General features: G+C 35.9%; 1 protein-coding gene across 4 annotated transcripts in view; it reads right to left on the reverse strand.

Annotated features, from left to right (window-relative positions):
- Nucleotides 1-12,252, reverse strand: part of klhl4 (kelch-like family member 4) — a 452,146-nt gene that overhangs the window by 264,071 nt on the left and 175,823 nt on the right. For all 4 annotated transcript variants that reach the window (XM_039765785.1, XM_039765784.1, XM_039765783.1 and 1 more), the window contains exon 3: nt 1,035-1,171. In XM_039765785.1, the coding sequence (XP_039621719.1) occupies nt 1,035-1,171 (137 nt within the window). The remainder of the gene's footprint in view (nt 1-1,034; nt 1,172-12,252) is intronic.

The following is a 12,252-nucleotide window of genomic DNA, read 5'->3' on the forward strand; positions in this document are numbered from 1 at the left end:
CATCTGGAGATGAATATCCCATGTAAATGTACGCAGCAATAAATCAAAAGCAATTCCATTTGTAAAAAAGACGTCCGACATTGGATGAGGCCAAATCCCGACAAAAACTGCTGCCACTCTTGTTTTTCTTATGATGCTGTAATATAAGTGAGGAGCTATTTTATAATGGGTCTTTTCTTCACTTACGTTCTCTGAACTAGATAGCATCAGGAGTTTAAGTATTAATTATAATTTAATGTATTTTAATGTTCCATTTTTGGAATATTGTACTGATTTATTTTAATTGAATTGTGTTTTACATGTTATACTGAAGTTTTACATTCAATATGTAAAACGCAATAAAAAAAGTCAAACCTGTTAACCAGACATTATGGCATTATGTTGCAGTCACTGGCCATCTCCATAGGGCAAATGCTAATATTATGTGCTAATCTGAAATCAAGTGACAGTTGAGACTTTCTTGCCATGTAAAACTTTATTACAAAAGATGTTTACCAGCAAGGATTTAAACATAGAACAGATACACTGTATTTAATAAACATGCTGTTGCTGGATAAGGTGTTGTAGACTAAGATGAAAAAAGACATATTGTACCACCATCAAATGATCTGATGAAAGCCAAACCTAGCAAACCTTGGGATCTGTATTTTGCAGTTGGTTCTCAATAGCATGGACAACTGTGTACTGTGCTAGATAATTATTGCTGATTAACACTTTGAAAGTGTCTGAAGTTGTGCTGTATATTAACTTCTGAAGTTGTGTTGTATATTAACATACTGAATATAGTTGATTAGCTTCATTGTATTGATTTTTAAGTGTGAATCTTGTCCAACTTTTATTGAGAATCATCAAGCTGTTATTTGCTAAGATTGACAATTTAAGCTTAAGTAACATTATTTCAATATTATATTTAAATTTCAATATTTACAAATGTTGCTTTAAATTAGCATGCAAAAGCTTTGTCAAAGTCACATTTAAAAACATAATAAAATGCATAGTTTATCGGTAAATGTCAAAGCCTTTTTGTAACTCACCGGTATAGGCATAATGCACCAAGGCTTTGAGTGCATCCGGATCCACCCCTTCCATTTTAATCTCATCTTGCTTGGCCTCACGGACATCATTAATGAACATTGCAGCAAAGTAATCGGACACTGCACTCAAAACAAGTCTGTGAATATATTCCAAATGAAAAACACATTGCTAGGTTGTAAATGGATAGTATCATTAATTTTAAAATGATACAGTACATCAGTCTGTTCTTTACACAAAGGCCCTTCAAACAAGCTAGCAAATATACACATGGTTTGGTAGTTAAATCTGGATAATGAACATTTCTAAAAAAGATTTATTCATCTGCAGAGCACTTACAGTTTTTTTTATTACTGTTGCATGGATTAATCAGGTTCAAGGATGATCATCCCCTTTAGTTAAAAATACATCACTTAAAACAAAGAAATTGAATTATATTCTGAGGTGATCAGTAACATTAGCTACTTTTCAGTTTATCTCTGGCAGTGTTTATTGATTTAGATCATAAAGCTCACCCTGTCAGGATGTGCAAAAAAGTATCAATGTTAATTTTGCTGGTTGAATTTCTTTACTGTAAGCCACATTATTTAATATTTTACAAATGTATTGATAACATATATAAAAACTGTTACATCAAAATGGACAGAAACACGCCCAAAACCAAAGTATTAGGTAATTAGTTAGAATTTGTATATATTAAAAACAATACGTGCCTAAAAGTTGATAATGTTGAAAATTAAAAAGCGTTGGCCATTGGCATAGCTGTTGTTTTATCATGGATCTGACATTTATGTTTTGTATTGCTATACCAAGCAGCTTGTCCATCTTAACAAATCCTCTTAATTTAAATGATTCAGGAGACAAAATAATCAGTGTTATCCAACCTCATTATTGTAACTCACTTGTACAAAGTAAACTAAATTATTACCAAAGTTCATCTTGTATAAAGTATGAATAAATGCTTCAATTTCCTAAACCTTTTTTTCGATTTATAGCATTTATTGAGTTGTACTCTGTCTTGAGTAACAGAGCAAGCATAGCAGTAAGCATTAACTATGAATAGGATGCCAGTGTATCCATGATATTTAGGCATACTCATTCACACTAGAGCAATTTAGATTTGACAGTCACCCTAACTGTATGTTTGAAGATGTATGTGCAAACATGGAGAAAACATACAGGGTCAATGCATAAGTCAATTCAACTGGAAATTAAATGGCACCTATATGTTGTTAGGCAGCAATTACACCCAGTTTTCCAGTTGCCATCAGTATGATTAAAGGAAACAAAAAATCAACTAACTTCTGAGTTCATAATCTCAATATATTCCTTTAACTAAATACTAATGGAGAAAATAACTTTCTGTCATTAACTATTTACAAACTGTAAAGTTCAGTGGAGCCAAAGAAAACAGACTCTTACATAGTGTAAGAGCCATTTTCCTAGTTCTATAAAATGTATGAATATTTATTAGATGATAATGCATAAAATATGGGAGGTTCCTATAACCCCCATGAATAGAATTGAGTTGGTATTTTCCTGTCATTTCTTAACAGTTATGAGTAAACAAATGTTCTCTAGTAAGTGTTTAGCCTTGCCTTGTGTAAGGTACAGAGGCATATGGTTTTTTAACCGTGTCCTTGTATGTGTTCTTGTTTGTGCTCGTGTTCGTGCTTATGCACGTGACCGTGCCTGGGCGCATGTCTCTGTGCCAACGGCCTAAGGGCCTTTTGAGTGTGAAGTAACTCATAAAATAAAAGAGTTTTGAACCGTATGTTTCAAACATACAGAAGAAGAAATAAATAACCTTTAAGTATAGAAATAACCAAAGCTTCATGAGAAAAACTAAGTTTATAGAAGATACATTTTTCCTTTTTTGCCTTTATTCTTTGTGTTTAACTATTTTTCTTTTTATTCTTGTATGGATTGTTTGCCTTTAACTTTCAGTAAATATTTTTAAAATGAACTTTTGGACTGAGAGATTTCTTTGACACGCGTCTTACCCATGCCTGACTTCGCCTTATACAAAAGCGGCTACACTAAAGTTAAAAAACCAGCCTGAAGTTTTGAAACCTGCTTAAGATCTAAACCTGCCTAGGCTGAAAGTTTAAAATTGCCTTGAATTATAAAAGAAAGCAAGCCAGCATTTTCAACACCATGGCATCTGAGTCCGGGGAGCCAGAGAACATTTCAAACCCCATTGAAAGTAACAGTGGTGTGAGTGGAAGTCACGATCATGATGTTTCAATGGAGGATCATCTTGATGATGACATAAAGCCATCAATTCATTAACAACTAAACTTCAAACTGAAATGGACTACAAATACAAACAATTATTTAATACGATGAAGACTGTAAAGGATCTAAAAAAAATGAATTTAACTGTGAATCTATAAAATCGATCATCGAGAACTCGTTCTTTAACCTGAGAATGGAATATAAAAGGTTAAATGACAAACTCTTATCCCTCCAGAGTAATGAAGATACACGGAAAATGCTACAAAAGGACTTTGATGCTAAAATGGAAATTTGTAATAATTTTACGGGATGTACAATGAATTGGGTTTTAGAAGTACGTCAAAATATAAGCTTCAACCAGCAGCCCGACTTTTCAGCTAACCAATTTAAGGATTACAGAACGACGAATGGACTTTCCTGACGTCTCTCCAGAAGGTAGTGTCTCACAGGTTTCCATTCAAAGTAAAAGTCATATAAGTTCGGCGGCAAATTCAGCCAAAGCATCCCAAATCTCCGCAAAATCTAAACGTAGTACAAGTTCAGCCGGGACTTCTATGAGCGCCATTAGATCTCAAGAGGCAGCACACGCCGTACTGTTGGCTAAAGCAGAGAATCAAAGAAAGCAACAGGCTCTAGATATGAAGGAAATGCAGTTAAAAGCTAAGAGAAAAGCTGAGGAAATGCAGGTAAAAGCTAAAAGAGAAGCTGAAGAAGCTCAATTGAAAATTAAAAGAGATCAATTGGCTTTAGAGCCAGCTATTGCAGAATCCGACGCAAAATTAAAAGCACTTAAAGGGCGCAAATGCAGTCCAAATAGACTGAGTCAGAAACCAGATTTGAAATTTGAAAAGTCGTCAGATGCGAACAGTTACAACTTTACAAATATGAATGAAAGTAAAAATAATCCCCAGCATTATCAGCCTTACAGCAACAAAATGAAGCGCTTTCTCAACAGAAAGAACAACAGTATAAGACACAATCACCTAATGTACCCCATAAAAAGATCCCAGTATTTGAAGGCGATCCATTGACTTAAATAAACTTTATAAGAGCATTTGATCGAATCATCGACCAAGAAGTGAGTGATCCTGGTAGAAAACTAGAGTATTTGGTACAATTCACCAAAGGCGAACCTAAAAATATTGCTCTAAATAACTTATACTTGCCACCAGAAGAAGGATATAGAAATACCAGAAGAATATTAGAAAAATATTACGGAAACCACGTTCATATAGTAGATGCTTACATGAAGAAAGTAAGGAAGTGGCCACAATTGAAATCAGGAGATATTGATAGCTTAAAGACATACACGCTCTTCATTGGTAACTGTAAAAGTGTTATGTAGGGCCTAAAGGACGGACACGAATTCGAAAACAATTTAAATATCCGCATTATGTCATCGAAGTTACCACAAGAACTACGAGAGCTCTGGCAAAATAAAGCAACAGAGATCGAAAGCAAAGAAAGAAGAAGACCATGTCTCGCTCACTTATATAGTTTCTTAGAAGATCGACTCATTGGATCCAATGTATGGTGCTTCCTATTCAAGCTATACCTTCAAAAAAGAGAAAGAAAAAGGCTGATTATGAAAAATATCCTGCGAAAGGCAGAATGAGAAAGGACAATTTCGTCTCAAATTTTGCCACAACTGTTGAAAAGGAGAATAAAAAGGAGACAACTGAGCGTACACACAGTAAACACTGTTTTTTCTGCGACAAAAAGCATGATCTTAATGACTGCAATGCAATTCAGAAATTAACTTATGAAGGTAAAATTGACTTTTTGAAATCCAAAGGCTTATGCTTTAAATGTCTAAAACAATGACATCTTAGCAAAGATTGTGAAGAAAAAATTAAATGCAATATATGCTCTCATTTTCATCCAGCTATTTTGCATATAAATAAAGAAAAGAACTCTGATGATAAAGCTAAATCCATTAAAGAAGAGAGCTCTAAATCGAAACAGAAAAGTGCTTCTTCTACCAATGCGCCCATAACACCGAAAGAGTCTTGTATGGCTATCGAGGTCGGAGATAGTGTCATAGCTGCGGTTCCAGTTAAACTCAAATCCAAAGGGAATGAAAAATATGTTGAAACATATGCTCTAATAGACCCATGTAGCACAGCCACATTTTGCACAGAGAGCATAAGAGAACAATTAAACCTTTCAGGAAGAAAATCGCATCTGTATCTCAACACTCTAGATAATCTAGAAAAACCATTAAAATGTAAAATCTTAACAGAGTTGCAAGTCTGTGGGGTAGAAGAAAACACGTTTTATGATTTACCAGAGGTACGTACAGCAACTGTTATACCTGGTAATAAAGATAAAATTCCTACTCAAGAAGATATTACGAAATGGCCTTACCTTGAAGATGTACACCTACCCCAAATAAACGCAGAAGTAGGTTTAATAATAGGTACAAACTCTCGTAAACTCTTAGAGCCATGGGAAATCATACATAGCGAAGGAGACGGACCTTTTGCAACAAGAACGGCTCTAGGATGGATTGTTATTTGCTATACGAAGGAGTCAGATAACGAAAGTGAAAAAAGATGTTCAGTCAATTGTGTAACAATAAAGCAAGTAGAACAAATGTTACTCAAGCAATACAATATAGACTTTCCAGAACGCGACTGTGAAGAAAAAGAGGAAATGTCACAGGAAGACAATAAATTCATGCGCATAGCCTCAGACACTGCAAGTCTAGTGAACGGACACTATTGCATTAATCTGCCTTTTAAAGATGAAACACTTAAAGTGCCAAACAATCAGTGTATTGCAAAACAACGTGCTATAGGACTTAAAAAGAAACTTACAAGGTACCCGACGTTTCAAGAGGATTATAAAGCGTTCATGAAAGACATTTTAGACAAAGGTTATGCCATAAAGGTACCCACTGAACAGCAGACCCTCGAAAATGAAAATATATGGTACATCCCTCATCATGGAGTATACCATCCAAAGAAAAACAAAATAAGAGTGGTATTTGATTGTACAGCCACTTATCAAGGTTTTTCTCTAAATGAACAGTTGTTGAAAGGACCTGATTTAACTAATACACTCATTGGAGTTCTTACAAGATTCAGAGAGGAACCAATCGCTCTCATGGCGGACATTAAATCAATGTTCTATCAAGTGAAAGTACCAGAAAAAGACATGGATCTTCTTCGTTTTCTGTGGTGGCCCGAAGGTAATCTATACAATGAACTTGAGGAATACAAAATGGCAGTGCATGTTTTTGGTGCTACTTCGTCGCCCAGTTGTGCCTCTTATGCCTTAAGAAGAACAGCAGAGGATGCAAGAGACACAGCTCTGGAGGAAGCAGTTAACACTGTGTTAAATAATTTCTATGTTGACAACTGTTTAAAGTCAGTTGCTACAGAAGAACAAGCCATAAAATTGGCCAAAGATCTTAAAGCCCTGTGCTTAGAGGGAGGATTTTATCTTACAAAATGGATAAGTAACAGCAGAGCAGTTTTGCTGTCAATCCCTGAAGAAGATAGGGCAATAGATCAAAAAGACTTGGACTTAAGCCATGATCTGTTACCAGTTGAAAGAGCCTTGGGTGTTCAATGGTGCACACAGACTGACAGTTTCAAGTTCCAGGTAAAGCTGCAAGATAAGCCTGCTACAAGACGCGGCATTCTGTCAGTGGTCAGTTCAATATATGACCCACTTGGATTTCTAACGCCAGTCATATTGCCTGCCAAGCTTATACTAAGAGAACTGTGCAAAGAAAAATATGGTTGGGATCAAGAAGTGGAAGCTAAGTACGTTCGGCAATGGAAAAAATGGATGGACGATTTGCAGCTACTTGTGGGTTTTAATGTAGTCAGATGCTTTAAACCGCCTGGATTTGGTCAAATAATGACCGCACAAATGCATCATTTTGGAGATGCTTCAGAAAATGGGTATGGCACTGTTTCCTACCTCCCATTGACTAACAAAGAAAATGAGAGACATTGTTCATTTCTAATGGGGAAATCAAGAGTCACCATTAAAATCTGTCACTATACCAAGATTGGAACTTACAGCAGCAGTGATTGCAGTCAAAATGGACAAAATGTTAAAACGTGAACTGCAGATTCCCCTACAAGAGTCAATCTTTTGGACTGATAGCACCACAGTACTAAGGTACATAGCAAATGAAAGTGCACGCTACAAAACCTTTGTTGCCAACAGAATCGCAGTTATAAGAGAGCACACGCAACCTTCGCAATGGAGATACGCCGCATCTGCGCTAAATCCCGCAGATCAGGCATCAAGAGGTTTGACAATAGAAAGCTTCATCAAAAGTAAAACTTGGATACAAAGCCCGAATTTCCTATCACAGCCAGAACACAAATGGCCTAAGGAGGTGGATTTATCTACTAGCGACGATCCGGAAATCAAAAGGTGTGTAGCAAATTTTGCTTGTGTAGAAGAAAAAACTGAACCGGTAAAAAGACTTATAGAGTGCTACTCAGAATGGTACAAATTAAAGAAAACAATAGCTTGGTTTCTTAAGTTTAAAGAAGTGCTAATGCGTTTGAAAGAAGAGAGAAAGGCAATTTAATATACAGTTAGCCAATCTGGACATAGCCCAGAAAAACAAAAGACACTTATCGCGAAACATATGAAGGAATACAAATCAATAATGAGACTAAAGCCTCCGTCTCTAGATGACTTGTCTAAAGCAGAAAATGAGCTTATTCGCCTAAGTCAAGTACAAGCTTACCCAGAAGAAGTTAAAGCACTAAGTAAAAATCGGCCTGTAAAGAAAAGCAGTAAAATCATTAAACTGGATCCAGTTCTACAAGAAGGAATATTAAGAGTCAGAGGAAGACTCAGCAAATCAGCTAGGCCAAGGGAAGCCAAGCACCCTGCAATAGTTCATAAAAATTCGCATATCGCTACACTCTTAATCAGACACCTTCACCAAGAACATAGACACTGTGGACGTAATTATTTGTTAGCAGAACTACGTCAAAAATACTGGATACCTCAGGCAAACGCAGCCATTAGAAAAATTATTTCGAAATGTACTACGTGCAGAAGATACAATGCGAAAGTTGGTGAGCAAAAAATGGCAGATTTGCCTAGCACCCAACAAAAAGCCTTTCACTAATGTTGGAGTCGATTATTTTGGACCCTTTTTTGTCAAAGAGGACGAAGCTTAGTCAAAAGGTATGGAGTAATTTTCACCTGTTTAACAACTAGAGCCGCGTACATTGAGATTGCACACAATTTAGACACGGATTCCTGTATCCAAGCGATTCTCAGATTTAAGAGTAGAAGGGGCCGGGTTAAAATCATGCGCTCAGATAATGGAACAAATTTTGTTGGAGCAGAAAGAGAGCTACGAGAAGCCACAAAAAATTTGGAACACGAAAAAAATCGGCAACGAAATGATGCGAAGAGAAATCAAATGGATTTTTAACCCACCATCAGCCTCTCATCAAGGCGGAGTTTGGGAAAGACAAATCAGAAGCATAAGAAAGATTTTAAATTCGACACTAAACCAACAAACACTCGATGATCAAATTCTTCATACACTGATGTGCGAAGTGGAATCAATACTTAATAACAGACCCCTTACAGAGACATCTAACGATCCTAATGATCTGGAACCGCTCACACCCAATCATCTATTGTTATTGGACACTGAACCCGATATACCACCTGAACTTGTTTCAAAAAACGAATCATATTCAAGAAGACACTGGAAACAAATTCAATACATGGCAGATTTGATTTGGAAAAGATGGACTAAAGAGTATCTGCCAATACTTCAGGAACGTAAAAAATGGCTTACACCAAAAAGAAACTTTGAACAGGGAGACATCGTTCTAATTGTGGATAAAGCTACACCTCGCAATTCCTGGGTAATGGGTCGAGTCATCAAGACAATGCCAGACGCCAAAGGTGCCATCAGAAGAGTTTGTGTGCAAACCAAAAACAGTACACTGGACAGACCCGTGAGCAAACTGTGCTTGATCCAGGAGGCATCAAATAATTAAAATGACTCATTCTCTTTTGCATGCCTAATTTTAAAGCCTTTTAAATTTAGAGCTTGTGTTTATGCATTAGAGTATAAGCTCTAAAATTTCTTAAGTTTAGTATTTGTGTTTTTATAGTAGAAACTAAGTTTAAGCTTCTTAAGGTTTGTTTTAAGTTTGGTAAAGTAGTGAAGGCTCTTATTAAGTAAAGTTAAGTAATTGATTTCTGCCCTAGCATAAACAATTAGGGGCCGGATGTGTAAGAGTCATTTTCCGAGTTCTATAAAATGTATGAATACTTATTAGATGATAATGCATAAAATATCACTTCACTACCTGAATCAAAAACACCCCATAGGAACATTCATAAGCTTACATTTTATACTATTGTCAATTAAAAAATCAGGTACAGACATTAAAGTAGAAAAATAAAACTTGGTATTCAGTCACTGCGGTGGGTTGGCACCCTGCCTGGGATTGGTTCCTGCCTTGTGCACTGTGTTGGCAGGGATTGGCTCCAGCAGACCCCCGTGACCCTGTGTTCGGATTCAGCAGTTTGGAAAATGGATGGATGGATGGTATTGGGTCAAGTTCATCTTCTTTTTTTGTTCATTTGTGTATTACAATATTCAGTGCAATGTCATATGTGTAGGAAATCAGTTTTGTCTGATCATGCAATAAACTAACATCAGTTTAATATTTTTAAAAGGTCTATGCCACTTTTAATAAAAAAAAAAACCTTAAATGTAATGGAATGTCTTAGGGTTGCATATTTCCACTAAAAAATAAATAAAAGACTTGAAAGGGGATCATTCATTTGGGTGTGGTCCTAACTGAAATGCTTATTCAAAGTGTTTGTTAACATCATTATTTTGGTATAGGTTTCAACAAAGCAGTATCTTTTGCTTCTGTTTTTTTTATTTTTGCTGCACCGCTGATCAGTTGTTTTATATGAAAATCTAAGTGTCATCTTTCTTTTTTGAGGCATGTTTAACACCTCAAAAGTGTAATGTCATAAAAGTGACCAATTAGACACTTGTTCTGATTGTCCCCCACCCATATCAACCAATCAAGACTCCTACTTTTCTTTTAAAATCTTCTCATCTAAGCCATATTGGGGAGCTTTTAAATCATGCGGAGCAGAGTAGGGTAGGCTGTATGCTGGATAGCGGATTGCTCTGATTGCCTATATTGGAGGTGAAAAGTTTAACTTTTCCTGGCTTTGGGGTTTTTTACATGAAAACAAATAGTCTCTTTCCTACCCTACCCACATCTCACAGGCATCTTATTCCATTTTTACTGTTTTATAAATAGTTGATGACATGCCAGCAAACAGTAATTGCCAATGATAGATTCAACATACATCAAAAGCAGTTTTGTATTATGATTAGGGCTACAACTAACGACTATTTTGATAATCAATTGATCTGGTGATTATTTTGTCGAGTATTTGATTAGTTGGATTGTTTAAAAAATTCATTTGAAATTAAACACAACGTTAATCAAATGGAACTTTTTGCCAAATATACAGATTTGTATAATTTTCCAGAAAGGTATTTTTTAAATGACCAACCTGTAGATATTTTAAAGAAAATATAGGTTTTTATACAACATGTATATAATAATACATTGAAAATAAACTATAATAAATAGAAGTAAAGCCCTTAGTAGCACTTCTGGCTCTGTATGTGAAGTGCACGTACACCTTTAAACTAAACTTGCAATTTGGCTTCTGTATTCAGAATAACACTAAGCTCACATTTCAAAATTAAACGTGTAATTTAAGTTGTGTTTATTTTTTTTGTTTTTTTTTCTCCAGTTTCTGTGAAAGAGAAGTTTTACTGGCAGAGCATCATGTAAATATCTGACCACCACAAAAGGATTTGTTGCACCATCATGACCAAATTAGTGTTTTTTTGCCTGCAGTAATGTTTGAAATTAGTTGTCATATGCCACATTTCTTTTTTGTGTCTGGAAACCTTTTATCTCCGCAGATTCTTTGGCACATTTGCTTTCAGCTATCACACTGTCGCAACATGCTGCATGTCATTTGCTATAAGGAGTGTGCTGTTAGATTTTCCCATATGAAACACTGCGATCCTGCCACAAAATCTGTTTTACTGCCTAAACTAGGCTTGCTGCAGCACTGCTTGCACATTAGCACATCTTCCTCCAGATTGCATAAAAGCCAGTTGAATTCTGATAGATAACTAGTCTGGAAATTTCACTTTTCCACCCTGCTCCTACCTTTTGACTCGGAATGAGTGATGTGCCTTTCAGTGGCAGTTGATATGCTGTTGGATTCACTGTTGCACTGTTGCTGAATTTTTGATTTCCTTTGCATATGAGACTGAAAAAAAGTTTTCTGCTTGGACTGGTACTTAAGTTTCTTCACAGCCATTTTTTTGTAAACACACACATGCTAACATTACACATGAATGCAAATTTGTAATGTAGCACCATAATTTAGCAGAATGACACAAAACAAAAACCACCCAAATATGGCAAGTGAAAATTTGAACATGTACTAGCTTAGCGGCTAATTGCACATTTTTTTAGACGTAGATCAAAAAACCCTTTGCATTTACTAGTGTTTTAATTTCTAGTGCATTGTAGAGGACTATGACTCGAATTATTCCTCATTTCAGACTGAAAGTCATATAATTATGACTAGCCTAGCAAATATTGTGTTCTTATATCTGTATCAAATAATGCTGAAGTGACATTCAATGACAGCAAGTCTTACTCCTCCACAGAGATTGTAACGGTATGTTTCCTGTTCATATGTTTGTGCATCTCATGCCATTTGAAGTCAGACTTACACATTTTACAACTCGCAACTTTTTTTTTTCTTTTTGCATTCAGAGTAAAGTGTTCTCAAACCTTGAAAGTCTTAGGTCGCACTGCCTTTTCTGCTCCTTGCTTGATTTGGAGTTATGAACGTGGCAAAAAGTATGTAAGGCCTCAAAAAGAAGCCACAAAAGCAGGCCAGGACCTCCAC

Source organism: Polypterus senegalus, chromosome 10, assembly GCF_016835505.1.
Source record: "Polypterus senegalus isolate Bchr_013 chromosome 10, ASM1683550v1, whole genome shotgun sequence".
Classification (NCBI taxonomy): Eukaryota; Metazoa; Chordata; class Cladistia; order Polypteriformes; family Polypteridae; genus Polypterus; species Polypterus senegalus.